General features: G+C 31.1%; 2 protein-coding genes across 6 annotated transcripts in view; one reads left to right on the forward strand and one right to left on the reverse strand.

Moving 5' to 3' along the window:
• The first annotated feature begins 346 nt into the window (after positions 1-346).
• LOC656417 (uncharacterized) overlaps positions 347-18,512 on the forward strand; it is a 50,525-nt gene continuing 32,359 nt past the window's right edge. For 3 of the 5 annotated variants that reach the window (XM_064354738.1, XM_008192947.3, XM_064354739.1), the window contains exons 1-2: positions 347-623; positions 6,597-6,797. In XM_064354738.1, the coding sequence (XP_064210808.1) occupies positions 560-623; positions 6,597-6,797 (265 nt within the window). In that variant the 5' untranslated portion in view covers positions 347-559. The remainder of the gene's footprint in view (positions 624-6,596; positions 6,798-18,512) is intronic. The other 2 variants (XM_008192945.3, XM_962950.5) reach the window with 1 other exon arrangement.
• Positions 7,967-9,312, reverse strand: LOC135265337 (uncharacterized). Its single transcript, XM_064354734.1, has 2 exons — positions 8,867-9,312; positions 7,967-8,809 (listed from the first exon to the last, which is right to left on the reverse strand). The coding sequence occupies exons 1-2, from the start codon at positions 9,280-9,282 to the stop codon at positions 8,005-8,007; spliced, it is 1,221 nt and encodes a 406-aa protein (XP_064210804.1). The 5' UTR covers positions 9,283-9,312; the 3' UTR covers positions 7,967-8,004.

Here is an 18,512-nt window from a genome sequence, read left to right on the forward strand (position 1 = left end):
ATTCGAAATTAAACTAATTCGAATTAAGTTGCCATTTAAAATGCATTGACAAATGTCAAGTTAATCGCGATTAAAATTTAATTGCAATTAAAATGTTCTGTAAACCGGCTCTCAGGCTTTATTATTATTAGTATCATTATTATTATACAGATAACAAATGGATCAGTTAAAGTACTGATGTATCTAGGTACACTTTAACAAATTTACTCTGTACATTTAGGAGGTGATTATTATTATCATCATACAGGTGGCCATCTAATTTCGTGGTTAATCAACCTAAACCAAATTCTCTATTTTTGCTCGCATGCGCTATTCCCGCTACCTCCATTCAAATTGTTGGCGGTATCAGTAGCGTCGCGACGTTCCTTGGAGGCGGCGGCTGCGGTGGCGGCGCACACGTTTGTCGGCGTGCTTCTCTTCCAATTACTAAAATACTCGTAAAACACAATCATGTTCAACCGACCTCAACCGTAGTAATCTTAAACCCTATCACCAAAGGTCAAGATCCAAAAATAAGATGTGTCTATCTAAAATATTCAGTTAAACGATATACGACAACATGAAATCAGTGCACGGACTTGTTGTCAAATATTCAGTTATGTTTAGATTGATGATTACAATCGGTAAGTGGGATTTGAACATTTGTTTTCACGTACTTTATGGTTTATTTACTGAAAAGCGGAAGCTCACAATAAATTTGCCTCCGAGTTGTAGTAAACAAATAGATTATTATTAGTGATTAGGGTTTGCCCTCTAGACGTAATTATGTACGTGTATCACTATTCAGAAGCGACTTGTTCAAAATTGAGAAAAAAATTATCATGTTTTTCAAACACTCTACCAGTGATTTTTTTTAATAGTAACACTAATAAAATGAATCATTTTAACCAAGCCGCTGCACAAATGTTTTAATTTATTTTAAGCAAAAACATTTTTTTGTTAAATCCGGCTCGAAGGACCATGATATGTTGTTTCTTTTGGTTTTTAATAAAGTTTTTACTAAAGTGAACGAACTTCTCGGTTTATTTACTGAAAAGCGGAAGCTCACAATAAATTTGCCCCCGAGTTGTAGTAAACAAATAGATTATTATTAGTAATTAGGGTTTGCCCTCTAGACGTAATTATTTACGTGTATCACTATTCAGAAGCGACTTGTTCAAAATTGAGAAAAAATTAACGTTTTTAAACACCCTACCCGTGATTTTTTTAAATAGTAACACTAATAAAATGAATCATTTTAGCCAAGCCGCTGCACAAATATGTTTTAATTTATTTTAAGCAAAAACATTTTTTTGTTAAATCCGGCTCGAAAGACTATAATATGTTGTTTCTTTTAGTTTTTTATAAAGTTTTTACTAAAGTGAACGAACTTTTTGGTTTATTTACTGAAAAGCGGAAGCTCACAATAAATTTGCCTCCGAGTTGTAGTAAACATATAGATTATTATTAGTGATTAGGGTTTGCCCTCTAGACGTAATTATGTACGTGTATCACTATTCAGAAGCGACTTGTTCAAAATTGAGAAAAAAATTAACATGTTTTTCAAACACCCTACCAGTGATTTTTTTTAATAGTAACACTAATAAAATGAATCATTTTAGCCAAGCCGTTGTACAAATATGTTTTAAGTTATTTTAAGCAAAAACATTTTTTTGTTAAATCCGGCTCGAAGGACCATAATATGTTGTTTGTTTTAGTTTTTCATAAAGTTTTTACTAAAGTGAACTTTATATTTATTAAAAATAAATATTAAAAATATTAAAAAACAAATTGTAATTTTTGGGATTTTTTTCAATACTCCCGAACTTGATAATGCTGCTAAGTTAATATTTATAATTTGCAATATACAAAACTGTATATGGTTTACAAAGTAATTTAACATTAACACAATTATCCGACACTTTTTAATCAAACTTTGACTTAGTTTCGGAAGCAATTTACATATCTCTTTAAAGAGTAAGCACAGTAGAAATTACTCTGTAGAATAAATTAAAGCCACAGCAACATTTTTTTTATATTTTGTGGCTTTTAGAGTTACTCATTGTTTCATCGATTTAAGATTCTTTAATTTACCAAAAAGATAGTTAATTACTTTAATTACACAATTTCGACACTCATAAAAATTAGTTAAAAAAATGGAAATTAATAAAAAATAAAATAATGAATTAAACGACGTTTGGTTAATTTCGGTTAACTAAGATTTATTGATTAGGTTTGACTTTATGGTAATTTCGACTGAGCAATAAGTGAAGAGGACATTTGTTATTAAATGTTATAAATCACACAACACAGAAAAATGTTGCATTTATCTGTTACGGGTAACTAAATTGTTTCAGTTTTCTTCTAAAATGCCACCAGGCGAAATAATTACTTGTGACAAGTGCCAACCCGCGAGTTAATTTACGAAATAAAAAAGAATTTTATGATAGGAATATATTTTATAAAATATAAACTTACTCTTAAAAAATGTTCTATCAAATTAATGGACATGATTACAAATATTTTATGTGCTTGTGAGTCTATTCTGTTGCTTTCAAAGTGGATAAATTCATTAAAAATTATTAGGGAAATTGCAAAATATGGTTAATGCTTCCATGTGTTTTGTAATAATTAGTAATAATAATGTAGTAATTTGCCTCTTTTACATGTTTCATTATTATTAGTTGTTTGCTGGAAATGCATTTTTGCGAAACACGGGAACCAATCGATTTGCAATGTGATAGTATGATGACGGAAAGTTGATAGATCCGTTTTTATTTATACTTCGTAATTCAGTTTGGAAGCATTTTCTTCAATTCAGTTTTTTATTTTTTGTAGAAGTTTAATCGTGTTTTGTTATCATGTAGAAATCGAGATGATTAAACATTCATCGGAGCGAAAAGCTATTTAAATGTTTTTATTTAAGACGATCGAGTTTTATATTTGGTTAAAAAGAAAAAGTCGCAAAGTTTAAAAAGAACCTCACAGGGAAACTGATTAAATTTTTCAATATTTTCTAAAAGCATTCAACTAAATCAAAGCAACGACAATTAAAATGTTTCCGTTCTTGAACCAACTTGAAGTATTTCGATTTGAACGAACTTCAAAGGGACAAATCGTTGCGTTTATGCAGTTGATTGAAAATGAGACGCTGCTTGAAGCCGTTATTTATCGATAAATCACAGTATAAAAGTTCGCAAAGCACTTGGTGTTAACCGTTAAAACCTTAAATTATTGGATTTGTTCGAATGACCTGTCACGACAGCATTTACATTGGCTTAAAAGCTAATAATTTAAACGCATTAGCGGTCTCTAATTGACAATTTCAAACTTTATTACTTCAGTACACCCATTGACGCTGTTTAAAATTGCTTATTCATATTGAAACGAGCGCAAAATAACCGAATAAAATTTAAATTAGGACTAAAATAAGAGAAAAAGTGGTGCAAAGCGGAGGACGAGACGTTCATCCTTGAAAACAGCAGTTAATCTAAAGTTTGACTTCATATAGAGTTACAAACCATTAAGGAAGTTTTAATTTAGCGATATTAACCTTCCGACTGGATAGAAAGTTTTCATTGCAAACCCTTGATTACTTTATCATTTTTATTGCTCTCGATTCGATTCACGTAGTGATTATACATTTTGTGAAATGACATCTTACTCATCGTTAATGCGAGGATTTTTAAATTACAAAATGTTACAGCACTTTTGGTTTCAGTAACCATTTTTTCTTATTAAATCCGGCTCGAAGAACCACAATATGTTGGTTGTGCTTATTGTTTGACTACGAACAAGTAACTTTAAAGCCATACGAGTTCTAGAAATGATTGACGAAAAAAAAAACTACTTCAAATACAAATGTTTGGGTAGGAATAACAAATACGTGTTAAAAAGACAATTTTTTTTCAGCAGATTTTTTGGAAAAATAAAATCATGTATTTTGCATTTGTTTCAATACCTGGTAGAGATTGGTATAGGATATGTTGATTAAAGCCCTCACAAAAATCAATGTACTTTCGACTGCTGTTTAATTAATTAATCAAATAATTAGAAAAATTTTGTTGGCTATCATTTTATAAAAATCATACTAGCCTTAAAATTTAACAGCTGACACTCTGAGATTACTTGGGTTAGTTGAATTTTTGGTAATTCACTTATTACAAGAGCTGTGACGTTTTGAATGAACTGTAAATGCAAATTTAGACAAAAAGACTAAAATACTATTTCAAAAACTTTAAAATTCAACTGTTGACAATATGAAAATACTTAGAAGATTCTTCAAAACTTTGGTTATCACATTCATAAAAAATTATAGACTAATTGCAAGACCTGTGATGTTTTAAGTCATATTTCAAAACATATTTCAAAAATCGTAACAACTAAGTACATACATTTTGCAAAGTGACACGTTATTCAGTGTTAATGGGATGATTTTCAATTTAAAAAAATTTAAGCAATTATGAGGTTCGTATGAACGAATAACTCTAGCTCCATTTTTCTATTAGATTTGTCTGGTTCAAAGGACCCTAGATATGTTGGTTTTTATTTACTGTTTGAGTACGAACGAGCGAACGAAATACGTTTTTGGCATTTGTTTTAAAAACTGGTAGAGATTGGTATAGCACATGTTGATTAAAGTCTTCACAAAAATCGAAGTACTTTCGACTGTTTTTGGGAAAAGAGGGTTAATTGATTTGAAAAATCTGAGTTATAGCTTTTTGTTGATTTTAAAAAAAATTATACTAGCCTTAAAATTTTTAACAATTGACAATCTGAAACATCTTAGAAGATTCTTTAAATCTTTGCTTATCAAATGCCAAAAAAATATACTTATCACAAAGGGTTGGAGAGCTGTGGTGTTTTGAATGAATTGCAAATTTTAACAAAAAACTGATATGTATCGACAAAGTGGGTACATCTTACTCAGTTTAACAGTAGATAAGCTTGAAATACATTGGAAAATTCTTAGAATATTTGGTTATCAAATAAAAAAAACACTTAGCGCAAGGGCTGTGATGTTTTGAATGAAATTTGAAGTACATACATTTGTTAATGCGACGATTTTTATATTAAAAAATTCTACAGCCATTGTGAGGTTCGTACAAACAAATAACTTTAGATCCATTTTTTTTATTATTAGATAAATTAATGCGGGTCTAAGGACCAAAAATACGTTGGTTTTTACTAACTGTTTGAATACGAGCGAGTAATTTAGAACCATAGGAGCTCTAGAAATAATCGAATGGAAAAAACAACCTCTTGTACCACCTTGGGAAGACCAATTTTTTGAGTAGATTTTTTGGAAAAACAAAATCAGGTACTTGGCATTTGTTTCAAAACCTGGTAGAGATTAGTATGTGACATGTTGATTAAAGTCCTCACAAAAATCGATGTACTTTTGATTGCTGTTTTGAAAATGAAGTCAATTTATTTGAAAAATTTGGGTTATGGCTACCAAAAATCATACCAGCCTAAAAATGTAATAGCTAACACTCTGAGAATATTTGGTTAGTCGAATTTTTAATAATTCACTTATCACAAGAGCTGTGACGTTTTGAATGAATTCCTGTGAATGCAAATTTAGACAAAAAGACTAACATACTATCTCAAAAACTTTAAAATTCAACAGTTGACAATATGAAAATACTTAAAAGATTCTTTGAATCTTTAGTAATCAAATTTATAAAAAATTATTGACTTATTGCAAGAACAGTGATGTTTTAAGTAAATTCCAAATTTGGGCAAAAGATTAACATATTTTCAAAATCATAACAACTAAGTACATACATTTTGCAGAGTGACACGTCATTCGTTGTTAATGGGATGCTTTTAAATTTTAAAAATTTTAAAGCTATTATGAGGTTCGTACGAACGAATAACTCTAGCTCTATTTTTATTATTACATGTATCCGGCTCGAAGGACCCACGTTATGTTGGTTTTTACTTTCTGTTTGAGTATGAGCGAACAACTTTAGTTCCATGCGAATTGTAGATATAATGACCAATAGAAACACTAACTTTCTTGAGTACTTGTTTGGAAAGAGAAAAATACGTTTTTGGTATTTATTTCAAAAACTAGTAGAGATTGGTATAGGACATACTGATTACAGTCTCCACAAAAATCGAAGTGCTTTCGACCGCTGTTGGTAAAATAGAGTTAATTGATTTGGAAAATAGCTTTTTATAGCTTTTTATTGATTATTTTTAAAAATTCTACTTGCCTTAAAATTTAACAATTGATTTTTTGAATCTTTGCTTATCAAATTCTAAAAAAAAATTACTTTACAAATGGTTGGAGAGTTATCGTGTTTTGAATAAACTCCTGCAAATTTGAGCAAAAAACTGTTATGTGTCAACAAATTGGGTACATTTTACTCATTTTATTAGTAACAGATGAGTTATTTGTTATTATACTTTGGAAAACGAGTGTTAATATTTTTTTAAATAAATGTTAGTAGTATTTAAAAATATCATTGGCGCAGTCGGTAGGTTTTACAAAAATATTATTGTTTGAACTGACGATAGTTTCATTGTGAAATTCGTACATTTGAGCGTCTAATCTACAATTTAGAAAAAAAAAAGTAAGACTTCAGCAGGTTTCAATCTTTTTGTAGGTCTTTTAGAGTGCATTGGCGGAGTGCGAATCAACAGACTGCAAGTACCGGAAGTGACGCAATTGGGCGACCCAGTCGTCCTCGATTGCGATTACACACTAGAGGAGTCTTTGGACGACGGATTGGTCGTTAAGTGGTTTTTTAACGAGACTCCCACCCCGATTTATCAGTGGATTCCCAACAAAAAACCGCAGGAATTAGGTGAGATTTCTCGTCCTTTTCCTCAATAATTCCTGCCAAAGAGAAAAAAAATCAGCGTCGTCGTTCGAATCGAAATGCAAGAACCTCTCTATAACTTGCAATTATTCCGATTCGAATCAAAGTGGTGTTCATAAATAATTTATTTCCACGCTCCGAATAGATTTGGTAGGAATCGTACCGAACACAGACCGATACAAATTGGTGAATAATTTTGCCTGAAAATTGCGAATTGAATTAATAGCTGAAAGCTTGAATTAGTTGGACATCGATCGACAAAGTTTGTTATTGAATCGGGAGCAGGATATGAAGTGGCTTTAAAATGTTTAATTAGTGATAATTTATTGATGCACCTGAAAATCGTTTAATTACAATATGGACCAAACGCTGGTGTTTTATTCAAAGATTTAAAAAAAATGTTTTTTTATGTAAAGAATCCAGATTTTGTTCTTTCGATTCCATTCAACAGGTGTTGGATTTTTGATTAAAAAGAAGACTTTATGATATTATTATACAAAATAGGAGTCAATTTGTATACGCCTACCCCTTCAATGTATTTTCCACAGCATATTTTAGCATATCACATTGGAGACGTTGGAACAGAAGTGCGAAAAACTTTAAAAGCGTCTTTTGTTACCATTCCAATTCCCATTTCGCTTAATATCCGATATAAACTTTATAGTATGAAAGTCTCAATAAAAGCCAACAACTGTTGTATTTGACAATTTCAGTACGATGTGTTACTGAAACTTACAAAGTTTCAGCCAGGTATTCAAAAACCTAAAATATTTCATTTTACTACATCTGAGCTAAAAATCATTCTAGAATTTAATTTATGACATTAATAGTTTTGTAAGTTATGACATAATCAAAGCTATGCTGTGATTTTAGATTAAATCACCACCTTAATAACGGAACATTTATGCCTGCGTTTTTACTACCATTTGTCACGCATGTTTGATACGTAGTGTATTAAATACTACTTTATTATTGTTATGCACATTTGAAAACACAGCCTTGGACTTAATATTACATTTATATATTATTTTTATTCAATTTTGACATTATAAAGTGACATTATTGATTCCATAGTAACACGCATAAGTAGTGATTTATTCACTAGTGAATTAAAACGGTTTTAATTCACTAGTGCTTTAAAAATTATTCCACTATTGATTTAAATAACTTTAACGAATACCAACAAATACTTTTATTTAAAATAAATGTTACAATTACTGAGGCTACTGAAATGTACACCATATCTATCATTAATAGGCAAATTTATATTTTGATTTGACACTGATGTTGATGACGCGGAAGTACTTGCTTCCGAATTTGAGGTGGATTCCTTCTGAATGATTGTTGCAGAATGGTTTATGATTTTCCTTGAAATTTCAATTTTATTATTAAGGGAATCTTCTATATATCCTTCCACAACGCTATTTGAACGCCATCCTCCGTGTCTCTTTACCACTGCTAAATCGGCTCCAGAGTCTGCCAGTAAAGTTGCACTTGAACGTCTAAAGCTATGTCCGGTATATTCTTCTGGATTTGGAAGACAAAGAAATCGTGCAATTTTTTCGGGAAATTTTGAAATAGTATTTATCCCAACTGCTTGCACTGTGCATTTCTGTTTAGGGTAATTGATAAACAACCGTTTGTGTAAAATACTCTCGGGTCGTAGTTTTCTGTACTTGCGAAAAACGTCAATGGCAGGAATAGAGTTACTTCCATTGATGATAGTAAATGTTTTTGGCTTATAAGTCTTCGTGTCAGTAATATTGACCACAATTACGTTGCCTCGATCATCGACGTCATCAACTGACATGGCAACTAATTCTCCAATTCTACAGCCTCCAAAAACTCCCACAATTAGAACCACTTTTTGCAGCAAATATTCATCATCAGAAGCAGTGTCTAAAAATTTTTCCATTTCTTCGAAGCTGAAGACTTTAGATTTCTTTGGTCTGTGCCCTACAGAGTGTTGTTTTAAGAAAGCAGATACCTGATGAAATCTATAACAATTATTTATTAGTTCAAAACTTATTACAAACAATATAATCCTCACAAACTTGCTTATATCGATATTTTCTTTAACAGATAACATTTTCTTCAGTTGGGAATAATACGCCCACAATGACGAAGATTTTGGATTTTTGGATCGTTCAGAAATATAAGCCAAAATTATTCTCTCGTCTACTCCCTTTGCATCCTTCCGTTTCCTCCATTCACAAAAATTTGAATACTCTTTTTCGTATAATTGTTTAGATTTTGCTGGCACCACTTTATTTATAGCTTCTGAAGCTTCTTGAATGACCAATTCAGGTACGAAAACCTGGTTTTCCTCTTTAAAATCGCTGATTCTAGCCATTTTTTCCATACGCGTTACAATTCTTGCACTTTTGCAAATAAATAAACAACTCGTTGTTATGGAAATTTGATTCGCATGTGATATGATTTTTATAGACCGAACGGTTAATTTTAACATTTTCTTGCATTTTTTGGTAAATTTTGGTTAAAATTGAATAAAAAAATATATACGACACGTGAATTAAACCTATTAATTTGCTCGAAGAATTAATTTTCTTCTCGCAAATAAACAATGGTTTAATTCACTTATTGTATAATATTTATTATACTAATGTAGGTAATAGAAAGTCATAAAAAATAATTATGAATTTTGTTGAAAGATGAATGTGTTAGTTTTTTTTTTTGCTAGAACCATAAAAAAACAATATTTGTAATTACTACAACAGAAAGTTTGTCTTCGCCTATGGCATTTCTTGATCCTTTTTCGGGCGCTAAAAATCTTTTACATTCCGCTGAAGTAATGGAAATGGTTATTCGCTTCTAATGATTTTTAAAAACGTCAATTTCTGCCAACGAAATAACAATACTATAATTCTTACAAAATCGTTGCAATATTTCTTTATTGATAAAATTTTCCGTTTGGAAAATAAACAACTTATGTCTTCTAGAATTTCTACAGTTTCTGAGGAAAATATTTTGTAACATTGCATTAGGAACTGATGACACGAAAAAAAAAGGACAATAATACTCGTACATAGAAGAAATTATAAAACTTTTATGGTGGACAACCAAGTTTTAGCTTCTGGCAACAACTCATGAATTTCATTGAAGCCTCTTTAAAAACTCATAATCATAATTCGGTTTTCTTCTACAAGATGATGAACAGTTTATTCCACTTGACCACATTAGCAATATGGATTTTCTGTAGCATTCCGTTTAAATAACATTGAATTATATTTGGCATGGCCAGTTCTTAGTCTGTTCAATTTCACCCAGACCCACCTTGGCTGATCCATTCCAAGTACCCTTTTTGATGCATATTCTATTAAATCTTTAGTGAATTGTTGGATATTGGACCACATAGTGCGCAATTGATTATGAATGAAAATGTTTTTGATGTCAAACGTTGCAACCCAAAAAGGTTTTTTAGATTTTAATCGATTTTCGGGGACAATCAGGTCAGACCATGTTAGATACTCTTGGGGATGTCTTCTATATTGACTGAACGTTTTCTTCTGAGTACAGGTGGAGCAATGCTAAAGAATACTGGAAATCATTCGGTGGGGATTGATTTCAAAGTGCTAGTTATGACTCGCACAGCAGTGTTTAATTTAATCTATTTTGCTTGTATGTGAACTGTTCATCCAAAGAGCACTGCAATATTCTGCCGTTGAAAACACTAATACAAGATAACTTAAAAACACTAAACTAATGTGATGACCCAAAGGGCCCCCACCTTCTTTTCGTCCGCCTTGTCTAGAGAGGGGTAAAATTACACAAAAATTCAAATAAAAAAAATACTAAATACAAAATGGCCGATGGTCGTGATCGTCATAACCTACGTTGTGTTTTACAAAAAAGGCGGACCGGATCCTTGTAATACGCTTGTGTGGGGATTTGACTTGGGAGAGTACAATAAAACACCTGTGGGGAGAAAAACATTGTTTAATTCCTGCAGTTGATAATATTGTTCCAAAATCAAAATGAAATATATTATTATTATTATTATTGAATTAAGTTGGCTAACAGGCGAGCCCAATGACAAGCCAACTAAAACAGCAAAAGATTAATTGCAAATAGAGGAGCTGAATGTTACTCCTTTCTTACTAGAGATGCAATATCAATCTGGACTATTTAATGTCCCCGAGTAATGAAGGACAATAGATTTAAAAGTCCGTAAATTAACATTAAATATATCAACTTTATCCACTATGTTATTAAACAAACTGCACATTTTAATAACAGGACTACGCTGTATGATGTTCGTACTAGCTATAGGGACATGAAAATTAATTTCTTAAGTTGGATTGTGGAACGTTAAAGTTGATTTGAGCAAGCAAATAGGTAGAATCCACCATCCCATGGAGAATTTTAAACAAAAACATAAGAAAAAACGTGACACGTCTGTGTAATAAAGACGTAACATCAAACTTCACAAATAAAATACTATTGGAAATGCCACGTTGCGGGTAAACCTTGATTTTTTTGTACCATAAATATTTGGAAGATTTTCTTAGGACTGACTTAACAAGATTAATATAAGTCGAATAATGGGGAGACCAGATAATGGAGCAGTATTCCAGCCCAGATCTAACGAGTGTATAAAATAAAGATTTTAAGCAGTCAAAAGATTTAAGCTGTGTACATGATCTTATTCTTGTTCGCTGATGATATAATGTTACGTATATGTGTATTTAACCTAAATTCAGTATCAAAGGTAACCCTAAGATCCTTCATGGTATTACAGCGCAAAATAGAAGTACCGTTAACTGTGTAATCATACAAAATTGTATGTTGCTTCCGGGAAAAGGTGACGACACAACATTTACTAATATTCAACGACATATTATTTACCGAACACCAAGCGAAAAGAGAATTTAAATTATTTTGAAGCTGTTGACAATCATTTTGACTTTTGATCGAGGAGAACAATTTCAAATCGTCAGCAAAGAGGAGAACACCCACATCAAGCATATCAACGACATCATTGATAAACAACAAAAAAAGTAAATGCCCCAGATTTGAACCCTGAGGAACACCAGTATTAACAATTATTCTCGATGAATTAAAACCTGAAACATTAACATAACAAACACGGTCAGTCAAATATGAAACCAGTAAACTGATCAAAGAGCGAAAAAGTCCATAACCATAAAGTTTATTCACTAAAACTTTGTGATCAAGACGATCGAAAGCCTTCGAAAAGTCAGTGTAAATTACATGTATCTGCAAGTTAGAGTCTAAAGAAGTAGCAGTGACATATGAAATACAAGCAAGATTAGTAGCCGTTGATCTACCCTTAACAAGTCCGTGTTGATATTCGGAAATAGAACTAATAACTTTGGCGTATATAAATTTATATAGAATTAACTCAAATATTTTGGAGATCTTCGATAGAATCGTAATTGGTCTGTAATTATCCACGTGATTTCTATTACCTGATTTAAATAAAGGACAGATTTTACCAACTTTCCATAAACATGGGAACTCCGAAGTAGTCAATATTAAGTTAAACAAAACTTGTAAAGGATCAGAAAACGCCTGTGCACAATCCTTTCACAAAAAAGAGGGCACGTCGTCATCGCCCACTGAAAAAGTCTCCTAACTTATTAATTGCTTCTATGACGTCAGATAATGAGATAAAACGAATATGAATATAAGACGAGTTTACTTTGCTGCTTGAGAGATGACTGGTAATAGTCTGAGATGAGTTGTCAGTAGAAAACTTTTTAAAATGTGCTAAAAAACCATTAGCAATGCATTGTAGAGATGGTAATTCTTCATTGTCAAAAACATTACAGAGGGAACGGCACCAGTTTTACGTTTATTATTTACAAAGGACCAAAATAGCTTGGGGCCATGCGTTAGAGAGTGTTGGATTTCAATCAGGTCATTATTATAAGCAATTTGTATGTCTCTTTTAATTTCACGTCTTAAACGTTTAAACTCATTTATGTAAAGAGTAGGTCTGGAGGATTTATATTTCTTAAAAATTTTAGACTTCTGTTTAATTTTGGTAATAATAGATGCTGTAAACCAAACCGGATAATGACCAGATCTTGCTCTTTTAAGGGGAACATACTCGCTAAATATATATAAATGATTCAAACAATTCAACTTCTACTTTCTACAGTACCTTTTTTGTGATGTAGATTCGTCTAACTATTTGAGGATCGTTATTTTACAATTAGGATGGATTTTACAAAAGAAATAATTTTACTAGACTTAATTTTACACACTAACTAACTAAGAAGGACCGCTGGTGTCTAACAGCCATTGTCGTCTTCTTGTCGTTCTGTCTTAGCCAATCGGAGCTTGCAAGTCTTCTGCGCACACTCCACTTACACTCACTTGACATTCGTGTTGACATTTCCCGCGAGATTTGAATTTGAAAGTTTGAAAAACCGAGTCATCACACTAATAAAAGTATATCTGAGATTTTGAGAAAGCCTACTCGAAATTATTTTCCAATAGAAATTGCAGCCTTTCTATTTTTTATAAACTATTATAGCATACAGTTACCTACACCTAGCAAAAAATAAAAAAAATTACAGGGTGTTTCACACAGCTTTATGAGTCCTGCGCCTAATATACAAAAGTCACAAAACACTATATAAAAAAATCACATTTAATTTTTAATTATTAGGAACCCATGACAGTAGTTGTCATGATTGTTCTTTTGTTTAGATTTTTATGTATTGATTGTATTATAGAATTATAGTATAGTATTATAGTTTTTGAATAAGTGAAATACTCCATTTCGCAAGACTAAGTGCAGTGTTGCTGCAAACTTGTAAAAAAACGTTTATTGCATTTTTTGAGGAATTTTTTTAACAGTTTTTGGAATCGTATCATGATGTATTCCCATATCTACAGCAGCATTTCCTTGAAACTCAGGATCACCAAAACTCCTTTAAATTTTTCTAACATTACCAATCCATTCAATGTTCTCTGTTTTAAACATAACTAACTTTAAATAAGTTATTTTCTAAATAAAGTTAGTTATTTTTCCAAAATAATGGTTGCCTACACGTTCTAGTTTCATAGTTTTCATACTTCGCGTATGCTTTCTTTCATAATTCATATTTCATGCCATTTTCAGTCATTTTTGCTCTTTTAACAACTTCATATATTATATTAAATGTTTCACGATGAAACACAAGACATGTTTAGTCGTTGGCTAAATCTAACAATTAGCTAGTTATCAGTTCTCTATATATTAAGCTCATAAACCCAAATATGAAGACATTACTTCTACTACTTCAGTAAATCTTCTGGAATTCTGTGGATTAAATGCTATTAGCTAGTATTTAGTTGAAGTACAAGCAAATGCGAGTAATACTTTTTTTTAAATCAATAACTCATCAACAGAGCATTAACAGATTTTAGGCGTCTTTATTTTTTTGGAAGTATCTTTTCTTTTTGTCAATAAGACTTATTCTTATAACGGTATAATCTTTCGTTGGAGATGCTTTCAAGGCAATTTTTTCTTAGTTTTATTGTCCTCGTACTATATCGAACGAGCTTATTAATGATGGCGATTAATAATCGAGTCCATTTAACGTCACAAGGGTAGCGAACACATTAATTATTATTGAGATTATTAAACGTCGATTAATAATAGTTTATTATACAAGTAAGGAAAAGTTGTTCATTATCTGTGAATGATGGGTACGGAGTGCGGAGCACGAGTTTCAGAAAGGAATCACGGGCAGATAATGCCAACCTTTCTTTACGTGTATAATACAATGTTTTCTCTTATAGGTACATGGAGGAATTTTTGTTAAATTTGTTCATCGATAGAATAAAAAAATCACCAATAGAATAAAGAAATCGCCAATTAGAATAAAAGAAATCTCCAAATGCCTACTTTATCCAATCGAATTTTTATTGTATGGCTTTAATTGAAGAAATTTATATAACTAGGTGTATTGCTCACCCCAAATCCGGGTACTTAATGTAAATCTAATTTCTTAATTTTCCCTTTTAAGGCGATATGAACTACTTTTATACCCGATTTTTGACACTGATAATTGTTTATAAAAAAACAGACCATAACTAAATGAAATAATGTACTACAGTAAACACTTGTAGAATAAAAGTATACTACCTCTACTCCTATCTAAAAAAGAAGCAACGACATTATTAATACCTATAAGAGAAACAATATTTTTGACTTACTTTTGGTACTGGATGCTTTAATTCATCCAAAAACGACTAAAAGACTGAACAACAAGTGAAAAATTCTAGACATTTAAACGTTCAGAAGTTTGGAAATATTTTGTACGCTGATGGTTGGATTCTTTTCAAAATCTTGAATTACAGCCCCAACTATTTCTTCGTTGCTAGTGACGTGTTTTGTTTTCACTCGATTTAGTTCACGTACGCTTCCTGTGTCTTCAAATAATTGCCAAATCTTTCAACTTTAAATTTTATGATGGCTTCATTTGAATAACATTACACAAGAAGTCCAAGGACACTTTCCATAGGCGAATATACAAATTAATTAATACGAATTAATACAATTTCACGCGCACACTTTTGACAGTATTTTTTAGAGGTGCACAAAATGCTGCTTAGCAATGCTTCATCAGTTGTTTCATAAGATGTCTGCTTAAATACTTTCGAAATTTGGATCAAGCTTTTAACAACAAAATCAAATTTTTTCCTTGAATCAGCCGAATGATTTGGTTAATTTTTTGTGTTGTCATATATTTTTTAGGGTTTAATGATCCAGTGGTAATTTGGCTTAATTTTAAATAAAAGAAACGTGTTTTAAAATTACATTTTTTAAATTGAGGTCATTTTTTTGCTTCTAATTGAAAGACCACTTCCTAAAATATGTGCATTCTAAATTTCATAACAATCCTATAGCAAATAACTGAGGGGGTCATTCACGAATCTCGATAACGCTCGATATTGTCAGATAACTTGCAGTTGTCGTTAAAGTAATTCATCAGAGCTTGCAAACACTTGCAAATGTCAGATAAGCATTTTTATTTTGCGGTACCTTGTTCCCTGCCGCAAAGTAATTGCAAGTTGAATTTTTTATCAACTTTTTACTTGATTTCAGGTAAAAGGAACTCGAAAATAAATCTACTACTTTAATTTTTAGTGAAATATTGGTTTTAGCTAAATTTCTTGCTGAAATATTAGGGTGCGATTTTTTTATATAGCTTTTATTTTAAATTTGGACTGAACGGGTAGATGAGTGGTTTCCTCAATGTTTGATGAAAAATGCTACAAGTGTTTTACGGGTTCGATCAGTAGTCACAAAAAAATCGTTAATGCTTTTTGCTCTATTACTTTCTTTAATTAACTGAAGAATAATGTAAAATCAAATTTTGTTACGAGTATACATATTTTATTTAAAATTTAAATCCATTGTAGTTTAGATTATCTCTAAAAAAAGTAACTGTCTCGTTCATTTTATTTTCATCACAGTCACAATCACCAATATAATAATATAATTTTTTTCTGTCGATGTAACCCTTTTGTGAAACTTCCAAAAAGAGACACCACAGGACCATACGGTATACGTTTCAAGACCTGTGAAATTCGAACGGCCTTTCATGACCTGTATACGTTCCGTTCCTTAAACTAGATAAAAAAATACTTACAGCTTCTTTCTATTTTTCCAGTCAATACCTCGGTCCCAATGGCTGAAATAATTGGATTCTCTTTGGCCTTTTGAGGTTTTCACCATTACTTTTAACATATTTTGATAATAAATTTAATTTTCGTTTTGACAATTTGATAAGTGACATTTAGATTTGCAATGGATTTGCAATTCAGCTTGCGTTGCTATAAACAATTTGTTAACTATCCGGTAAGGTACCGATAGCTTACAGTTTTTTTGTGAATTAGGTTGCAAATATCTCGATATGCCTCGGTAAGGTGCGCGATAAGGTTGCCCACCTGGTACTGAGTGTCCCAAAAAAAGTATAACGTGAAAATAATAATTTGTTAGCAACATTTGTCTGTAAGTCATCATTCACTGTGAAATATCTTTCATATCTTTCACTTTTTAGTCAGGTGCACGTTTCCATGGTTACCCTGCAATAATGTCGGTGGGCTGTAAGTAAATATTACATACGTTAGTATGTAATACCAGGGTAACCATTTATGTTCCATGAAACTTTTTATTTTTATTTTTTTTATTTAAAGGAATATTTTATTTAAAGGAATATGGGACTGCCAGTTGGTTATTGTATTTACAGTCAATATTGATGTTAAAGATTTTGATAGAAACGGACAATTTAAACTGTTTAAAATAACCATGAAAATGGTTGCTATCAATTCTAACTAATTATTAAACATTGACGGGATCGTTTGTACAAAAGAAAGAAGAAAAATTTTTTATACAGGTGTATCAGAAATACGTAACAGATAACAGAACTCAACAAATAAAACATCTATTTTGTAATTTTCCAATAAAAAATTCGCAATTTTTTTTAATATTTGGAAAAAAATAACATACTGAAACGTGTACCCTCCAATTTAAACAATTTAAAACAATTTGAAAATTGGTGCTATGAATACAAACTAATTATTAAACACTGACCGGCTCGCTTATACAAAAGAAAGAAGGAAAACAGTGAAAATTGTAAAGAAGAATTTTGCAAAATGTTATATAGAAAAGTTGTTGTACTTGATGAGTTTTATTATAAAATTAACACACGTATTTCTGATACATCCTGTATGTTGCGAATATTCTGCCATTGGTTGCACTTTCCAAATGGATTACGTACACGCAAGAACTTTTCTTAACAATGTTAAGTCGTCATGGATATTGAAACGAAGGTTGCACATTTTACCCGCAGACATAATTTTTGGTCCTATTCTCTAACTTCTGTTACTATGTTATTGCTCTATTACTGTAAAAATTACAGCTGTTATTTAAATTCGTATTTCGTAAACTCTGTTACCCTCTGTTAGTAACATTTCTAGAGTAACATTTTCTGTTAAATAACAGCGGCAAAAATCTCGCCATAAACTAACAGTGACAGTGACAGATCGTGAATTTTTGCGATGTTTTACCAAATTAACAAGAAATTATATTAAAAATGTGATAAGTGGATAACACTAGAAGCTTAGAATCATGCAAACAATTCGACCTTTATTTTTTGATGTAATAGAAAACGAAGAAAGAGGATAAGATCGATCTTAGAAAGAAATCAACTGGTATAATTATCCATAATGTTCCAAAAGGTAATCTTTGGCAACCCTATGGAGCAATGAACACAACTTAAAATTCGTCAGGAACCAAAATTTTTATAAATAAAAAAATTAACACTGTGTACTCTTCATTTTGGAAACAGTATTCCGTGAAAATAAAACATAGATTTTTAAATTTGTGTTATTTACTTAAAATAACATTTTTTGTCTTTCAAAAGTTATTTCGTTTCCTCCAAGTTCTGCTTCTTCCTTTTATTTTGCGTATAATTTTTGTACAGCACAGAATAAAATAATTTGATTTCAATTTGATTACCTAATCCGACACGAGATCCCACAGAAATTGTCTCAAAACAAAAAACGTGATTTTTTTTCAATAAACAAGGATATTCTTTGCTTTGATCTGCACTTGCTTTCTGCATTCACTTTTCTTTAACACTTTATAGGAACTCAAAATGATGATTTTACGAAAATTTTTTGACATTTTTGAATACAATATTTAGATCAAGTAGT

Source organism: Tribolium castaneum, chromosome 2 (genome assembly GCF_031307605.1).
Source record: "Tribolium castaneum strain GA2 chromosome 2, icTriCast1.1, whole genome shotgun sequence".
NCBI lineage: Eukaryota > Metazoa > Arthropoda > Insecta > Coleoptera > Tenebrionidae > Tribolium > Tribolium castaneum.